Source organism: Aureococcus anophagefferens, assembly GCF_000186865.1.
Source record: "Aureococcus anophagefferens unplaced genomic scaffold AURANscaffold_8, whole genome shotgun sequence".
NCBI lineage: Eukaryota > Pelagophyceae > Pelagomonadales > Pelagomonadaceae > Aureococcus > Aureococcus anophagefferens.
Genome location: NW_008705568.1, coordinates 1,460,679 through 1,468,485, shown reverse-complemented (window position 1 = coordinate 1,468,485; position 7,807 = coordinate 1,460,679). Strand labels below are relative to the sequence as shown.

The 7,807-nt window shown below is 72.6% G+C and overlaps 1 protein-coding gene across 1 annotated transcript; it reads right to left on the bottom strand.

Moving 5' to 3' along the window:
- Positions 1 to 4,300: 4,300 nt before the first annotated feature.
- Positions 4,301 to 4,501, bottom strand: AURANDRAFT_17914 (hypothetical protein; the record flags this gene model as incomplete). Its single annotated transcript, XM_009038360.1, has 1 exon — positions 4,301 to 4,501. A coding segment is annotated over one exon (201 nt), but the record flags the coding sequence as incomplete, so codon positions are not given.
- Positions 4,502 to 7,807: the final 3,306 nt, after the last annotated feature.

The following is a 7,807-nucleotide window of genomic DNA, read 5'->3' as shown; positions in this document are numbered from 1 at the left end:
TTTGGGTCCCCGCGACCGCAACGGCGCCTACCCCTGCCCCGCGGGCTGCTCGCGGACCTTTGCCCACGCGCCGGCGGCGGTCCACCACGCCAAGTCCTGCGAGTTCGGGGGGGCGCGGCCGCCGCCCGCGCCGCCGCCGCCGGAAGGGGAAGCGCCGGCGGAGCCGGCCGTGGCTGCGGCGCCCGCGACACCGTCTTAATTGAAGTTCCAAGGTTCAGTCATCTTGACTCTTCACGAGCGGCCCTTGGTCAGCACCAGCATTCCGCGCGAACACGATGGTGATGCGATTTACGCGCGTCACGGCGCTGTGTTCGGCGGCGGTGCTCGGCGTCTGCGGCATGCGCGCCGAGACGCAGCCCGACCTGCGGCGGCTGCCGCGGCGCGCGACGCACCCGCCGCCGCTCGAGGCGTCGGCCGCGTCGACGGGCGAGGCGCACGCGCCGCCGCACGCGCCGGTCCACGAAGCGCCCGCGTCCTCGCGGCGCGAGCTCTGGGACTGCACCTACGGCCTCTGCCCCGCGCCGTCGGCCGCGCCGTCGCTCCCGGCGGCGGCCTGCGTCGACGGGAACGGCACGGCGGCGGACGCGCTGGGCCGGGGCTGCGACGCCTACGCGGCGGCGCCGGAGTCGTGCGGCCTCTACGACGATTCGGACTTCCGCGCGGCGGCCCGGTGCTGCGCCTGCGCCGCGGCGGCGGCCCGGAACGCGTCGGGCTGCGGCGGCGGCGTCCACGCGCCCGGCGCGGGCGCGACGCTCGAGGACCGGCGCTTCTTCGACCCGCTGCCGCTCGCGTCGGGCTGCCCGGCGCTCGTCGAGCTCGAGGCGGGCACGTCCTTCTACATGCGGCTCGACGGCTTCGACGTCGCCGTCGACGGGCGGCTCCCGACGCTCCTCGTGGAGTGGGACGTGGCGCCCGCGCCGCCCGCCGTGCTCCTCTTCTCGTTCCGGGGCGTGCCGCGGCGCGCCGAGGCCGGCGTCGCCGACGCGCGCGACTGGTACCTCTGGTCCACGTCGAGCAGCTCGTCGGCGCGCTACGGCCAGCGCGACGACGGCCTCGACGTCTACCACTGCAGCGGCTCCGCGTGCTACGCGGACGACTTCCGGACGGCCTTCGGGGGCACGCTCTACGTGACGCTCTTCACGGGCTACAACGTCGAGGCGACGTCGGCGGCCCTGACGGTGACGAAGCTCTACTCGTCGCCGGCCATCGACGCCGACGACCTCGCGACGGTCAAGCGGCTCTGGGCGGACAACTGCGCGCCCTGGTTGGCGCCGCCGGGCTGGTCCTGGCCCGTGTACATGAACACGGACTACCCCAAAGAGTTTGGCGAGCGCGATTCGCGCGACAAGCCCTACTGCGACTGGTGGCCGTCTATGACACCGGAGGGCCTCGGCGCCGTCGCGTCCTGCGACGACGTTCCCGGCGTGGAGTGCGGCGCCGACGGCTCCGTGCGCGACCTCGTGCTCAACGACTTCGGGCTCCGCGGCGCGCTGCCGGCCGACTTTGCGCTGCCGCGCTGCGAGGTGCTGCTGCTCCAGAACAACCGCCTCGAGGGCCCGGCGCCGGACTTCTTCTTCGAGGCCGAGGATCTGGAGGAGCTCATGGTCTCGAACAACCGCTTCGTCGGGGACCTGCGGTGCCCGAGCTCGCCGAAGCCGGCGCGGCGCATCTTCAACGCGGAGCGCAACGGCCTCCGCGGCCCCGTGCCGACTTGCTTCCTCGCGTCGTACCCGCGGCTCCAGCACCTCTACCTCGGCGCCAACGACCTCGGCGGCGAGCTGCCGGCGCCCGCGGCCGGCGCCGCCGCGGACCTCGTCGTCCTCGACGTGCGCAAGGCGGGCCTCTCGGGCCCCGTGCCCCCGGGCCTCGCGGCCGCGCGGAGCCTCGCGACGCTGGCGCTGAGCCACAACTACCTCACGGGGCCGCTGGACTCGACGTTGCTCAACGCCTTCCCGAACCTCTACTCCTTCGACGCGTCCTACAACCGGCTCACGGGCCCGCTGCCGACGGTGTCCTGCTGCGTGCCGCACCTCCGCCACCTCGTGCTCAAGAACAACCGCTTCAACGGCAGCGTCGCGAGCGCGCAGTTCGACGCCTTCGCGGCGACGCAGACCGAGTCGGCGACGTCCGAGCTCTCCATCGCGCACAACTCGCTCAGCGGGCCGCTGCCGAAGATCCTGAAGACGTTCTTCTACGGCGCGGACGCGCGGCTCTCGCGCATCGACGTGTCGTCCAACAACTTCCGCTGCTCGAAGGCCCACGGCAACGCCTACTTCGAGGACTGGGCCCACTTCATGTCCCAGGACATTGGCATGTGCGCGCCCGTGCCGCGGCCCCGGCGGGTGCGGAACGGCAAGATCTACCCGGGCGTCGATTTGCTGATCGAGGGCGCGGACTACCTCGCGACGGCGGAGCTCGCGTGCCGGTTCACGGACGTGGAAACGGGCGCCGTCTTCGGCTCGCGGGCCGCCTACCGGGCGCCGGACCTCGTGTCGTGCGCGCTGGCCTACGCGTCGTCGCTGGCGGCGCTCGCGAAGCGCGGCGCGGACCTCCGCGTCCAGGTCGCCAACTACGGCGACGACTTCTCGTCCGCGGCGACGCTCGCCAAGTACGACGACCTCATCGTCCACGTGACCATGCCGCCGGAGGACGACGAGCGGGAGGTGCTCTCGCGGCAGGCGATGATCGGCCTCATCTGCCTCGGCGTCCTGGTCGTGGTCCTCGCGGCCGTCGCCTCCGTGCTCTTCTTCTGCTTCCGCAAGGAGCGCGACGCCCACTATGACCTCCTCCGCATCAACGCGAACCAGGACGGCATGCTGCTGTAAGGTGCTTTGTTTTGGGTGCGTGCGTGCTGCGAACTCGTTTGCTTCTGAAGCCCATGGATATCCTCGTCGGGGCCGACGCGGTCGGCACGGATCGGCCCGGCTTCGGCCGGGTCTTCGAAGAGGGCGCGGGCCTCGACTGGACGGAGACCCTGTCGTTCGAGGCCTCCGACGGCGCCGCGAACGACCAGTTCGGCGCGAGCGTGGCCCTGGGCGACGACTACGTCGTCGTGGGAAGCAGCAACGGCGGCGCCGCGTACGTCTTCGGCGGCGGCGCGTACGTCTCGGGCGCGGCCGCCCGCTACGGCCGCGGCGCGGCGGCGCTCCTCGCCGTCGCCGCGGCGGCGCTCTAGGGACGATGCTAATTCAGAGAGAGACGTGGCACGGTCGAGCTTTCAAGGTTAGCCTCCTGGCCAAAACACGATGGCTGCTTCAAGAAAAAACGAGATGTCAGTGCTCGCACGCGGCAACCCGTTTTGCTGAAGCCGACTTTGAATGAGCACGCCGGCGCGCGAGATTATGAGCACCGGCCAAGACTGAACCCGCGCGCGCGCGCGCAAGGCTCCGACATGGTTTTGTCCGAAGCCGCTTGCGACGCGGTGGAGTGCGGGGACCTTCGAGGAGTCGAGGTCGCGCTCGCAACTGGCACGGACGTGAACGATATGACGCTTGATGGCGATACGATGCTCATAATTTCGATAGACGCCGAGGAACGCGACATAGCCAGATTTCTTCTAGAGCATGGCGCGAACCCGAACATCATCGCCGATGAAGGTGACCTTACGCCGTTGATCGTCGCCAAGACCGCGCCTGTCATCGATCTCCTCGTCGCCCATGGCGCTGAGCTTGATTATCAAGAGGCGGCGGACGGTAATACAGCGCTACATGAACGCGCAGGGTATCCACCAACTGCTGAGAATTACGACGCCGTTCGCGCTCTGCTGAGACATGGAGCTTCAACGAAACTCGAAAATAACCAAGGTAGGAATGCGGTCGAGGAATGTGAATTTTGGGTCGATTGTCGCAGTGAACAACATGGAATGTTAACTGAAGTTGAAAGAGTCATACAATATGCAGCCTCGAATAGATCTGGATGTCATTTGCGCCTTCTCAGGCAGGTGAGCACAGCTGGGTCATGGAAGGGCTACCTGCGCGAACCCGTCGTGCAGCTCCTCGCGCTACGCTACCTCTCCCTGGCCGGCCGCGCGACGGCGCCGGCGAATCTGCTGCGCCTCTTCGGAGCTCCGCCCATCCCCAACGCCGGACGCGCGCGGACGCGTGCGCGCCGCGTCGCCAGTAGCGCCGCGGGGACGCTTCTGCCCGACGAGGTGTTCAAGCTCATCTTGGACTTCTGGAACGAGCGCGTTTAAATATAGACGCGCATCCCCTCAAAACCGGAAGTAGAACACGGTCCCCGGCTGGATGACGAGGTTGAAGCCCGACGGGGGCGGCGGCGGACGCCGCTTGAGCTCCTCCGCCTCGAGGAAGCGGCGCTTTGCGTCGTCGTCGCCGACGGCCTCGTAGGCGCGCGCGACCTTGACGAAGACGGCCTCGTCGCCGCCGCGGTCCGGATGGTGCGCCTTCGAAAGCTCGCGGTAGGCGCGCTTGATGGCCGACACCTCGGCGTCGCGCGGCACGCCGAGGACGACGAAGGGGTCCTCGCTGTCGTAGCGGCGCCGGTTCCGCTTGTCGAGCTCGGCTCGCACCGTCCGCTCGACGTCCGCCTGGAGCCGATCGCCGAGGAAGCCGTGGCGCGCCGCGACGGCTTCCGCGAGCGCGCGCGGCTCGTCGCCGTCGTGCACGTGCATGCGCGCGCGCCGGCCCGATCCCGGCAGCGTCAGGTCCAGCGGGAACAAGACGTCGCGCGCCGTCCGCCGCGCGCAGGCGAAGCGGCCGCAGAGGTGGTCGACGATGGACTCGAAGGACGCGGCCGCGTCGCGCGGCGCGTGGTCGAAGACGAACGCCGCGGCGGCGTCGGCGGGCTCGACGCCGGGGTACAACACGAGCGCCTTCTCTTTGCCGTCGTAGCTGACGCGCAGCGTGTAGCGCGGCGCGGCCTGCGCCGCCGCATAGGCCGCGAGCGGGAGCAGCGCCCGCATGCTCAGTCCTCTTTGTCGAGGTCGTCGGGCAGCTGCGGGATCGTCTTCCGCTTCCGCGACTGCACGAGCGCCAGCGCCGCGACGAGGCCCAGCGCGACGGCGCAGGCCACGGCGGCCGGTGAGATCTCCATGCCTACGGAACGACCGGGTCGGAACTCTTTGCGTCTCTGCCATCGGACGCTGCGTCATGCTTCGAATGGCTCACAGGCCCATTAGCGGACCCTTGGTTGAAGCCTGATTGCCTTCAAGGTGATGCTACATTTACTTCACGCACGCGCCTGGGGGCCACGCGGTCCAGGGCGTCGCGCGCGGCGCGGATACGTTCGCGCCGCCCGCCGTCGTGGGCCGGAGGGGCACGCCGACGACGGGCGCGCCGGGCGCGGGCTCCGCGTACTCGAGCGGCCATCCCGGCGGCCGCGGCGCGCCGGCCGCGGGGTTCACGTAGGGCGCCATGGCGGCCTCGTCGAGGGCGTAGCAGGAGCCGTTGCGCCCGCCGGCGGCGTACGTCTCGAGGGCGCCGGCGAGGTCCGCCGCGTCGAGGAGCGGGCCCGAAGCCCTCGGGTACGTCCACTTGCCGCCGCGGTTCGCCGGCCGGCGCCATTTCACGGGCAGCGCGCAGCCCAGGTGCGCGTAGGGCATGGTCCAGGTGAGCATGAGCTTGAGCCCCCGCGCGTAGAGCGCCGCGAAGTAGACGAAGCTCGACAGCGAGTCGACGACGACGTCGAAGTCGTCGGAGAGCTCGAGGAAGTCGTCGAACTGGCGCCCGTTGGAGTGCTGCGACGCGAGGCGCCGGTGGGGCCCGCGCTTCTTCCGCGGCGCCGCGCGGTGTTGCGGCGGCCGGCGGCCCGGCGACCGCGGCGGCGCGCGCGGCGCCTTGACCTTCACGGTGACGCCCGGGGGCGACGGCGCGCCCTTGAGCTCGGCCGCGAGGGCGTTGGGGTCCTCGGTGACGACGCAGGCGAAAATGGACGTGTATTTCGCGCGCGCGCTGCCCGGCGCCGCCCGCTGGAGCGCCGCGCGGAGCTCCGCGAGCACGGCCCGGTACACGTCCCAGCCGACGTAGCGCCACTTCGGGCAGTCGCCGCGGCGCACGTGGATGCCCACGGTCAGCGTCCCCGGCGGCAGCGAGGCCCTGGGCACGTCGCCGCAGATCGCGGGGCCGTCGAGGCGCGGGTGGAACGCGAAGCGCCGCGCTCTCAGGAACTCGGCGACGCGCGGGTGCGCGTGCGTGCAGAGGTTGCAGCCGTCCTTGCCCTCGCCCTTGAGCTCGAGCAGGAGGCCCGCCGGCTCGCCCGCGAGCCGCGACCGCCAGGCCTCGACCTTGGCCTGGTCGAGGAACTGGGGGCTGCCCGCGCCCGCGAGGTTCCGGCACGTCTTCGACCCCGACCGGAAGTCGAGCCTCGCGCGCGCGAGGCCCGCGGCGCAGGCCGCGGGCGCGACGCGGCCCGCGCCGCAGGCTTCGCCGCAGGCGTCGCCCCGGTCCATGCCCAGCAGGCGCGTGATCGACTGGTCGCTGCTCGCGTGGTGCCGGTCCATGACGAGGGACACGTCGAGCGTCGACGCGAGGAGCAGGCCGGCGACGACGGTGCAGAGGCTGTTGCCCATGCCGCCCGCGTTGAACGCGAAGTCGAGGAAGTGCCGCGGCGCCATCGTCGTCACGGTTGGCTCGCCTTCATATGAAAACTGGTTGCTTGAACCATCATGGTGCCGTTAATCTCCGAACAATTTCTTTAGCGCGGTGCGGAGCCGCGCGGCCGCACTCTCCCCGCGCCTTCGTCGCGATGCTGCGCCGCTGGGTGCCCGACGCCTGGCTCGCCGACGACCGCCCGGCCGCCGTCGACGCGGCGGCCGGCGCGCTCCGGCGGGGCCGCGACGGCCTGCTCCTGCTCTGGCGCTGCGAGCCCGTGCGCGCCGCGCGCGTCGCCGTGCCCGCCTTCGCCCGCGGCGCGCTCGCCGGGGCCCTGGGCCGCGCGCCCCGGGGCGGCGACGGCGGCCCGCGCAAGGCGACGCTCCTCGCCGCGCCGGCGGACTGGCCGGGGGCCGTCGGCGGCCGCGCGAGACGCGGCGCGGGCATGGGCTGGCGATCCGCGGACGCCGCGCTCTTCTCCGCGGGCCTGCGGCGCGTCGACGTGCGCAGCACCGACGACGACGGCTGGACGCGGGTCCACGTCGGCGACCTCGAGGCCTGCGCGGCGGCGGACCGCGCCGCAGCCGTCCTCGGCCGCCTCGAGGCGCTGTTGGCGGAATCGCGTCCGGGCGCGCCCGCCGCCGGCCGCCGCGACCCCCCGCCCCCGCCGGCGAAGCGCCCGGCGCGGCCGGCCGTCGCCGTCGATCTCGTCGCCGAGCTCAAGCGGGCCCAGGAGGCGAAGCGGCGGAAGGCCTACGAAGCGACCGCGGCGGCGGCGGCCGAAGTCGCGGACAGGGTGCTCGCCGCGCCGGAGCCGGCGTCCGTCGCCGAGGTCCTCGCGCTCGCGCGGGACCTGCGCGACGACGTCGACGCCGTCGGCCTCGACGACGACGCGCGCGAGGCCGCGCCCGGCGGCTCGCTGCGCGCCGCGCGCGCGCGCTGGCGGGCGCTCGACGCGCTCCGCGGCGCCTGCGCGCGGCTCGAGGCCGTCGTCGCGCCCGTCGTCGCCGCCTGCGACGCCGTCGGGGGCAGCGCCCTCGACGCCGCGGACGCCGCGGACGGCCTCCGCGCGGTCGTCGCCTCGCTCGACGCCGCGGACTGCGGCGCGGCGCCTTTCCTCCGGGACCGCGTCGACGACGCGCGGCGCCGCGTCGTCACCGCCTGTGGCGTCGCCGCGGAGCGCGCCGCGGCGCGCGCCGCGGCCGCGACGTCCGGCGCGACGGCCGCCGCGGACGCGCGGCGCGCGCGCGGCGACCTGA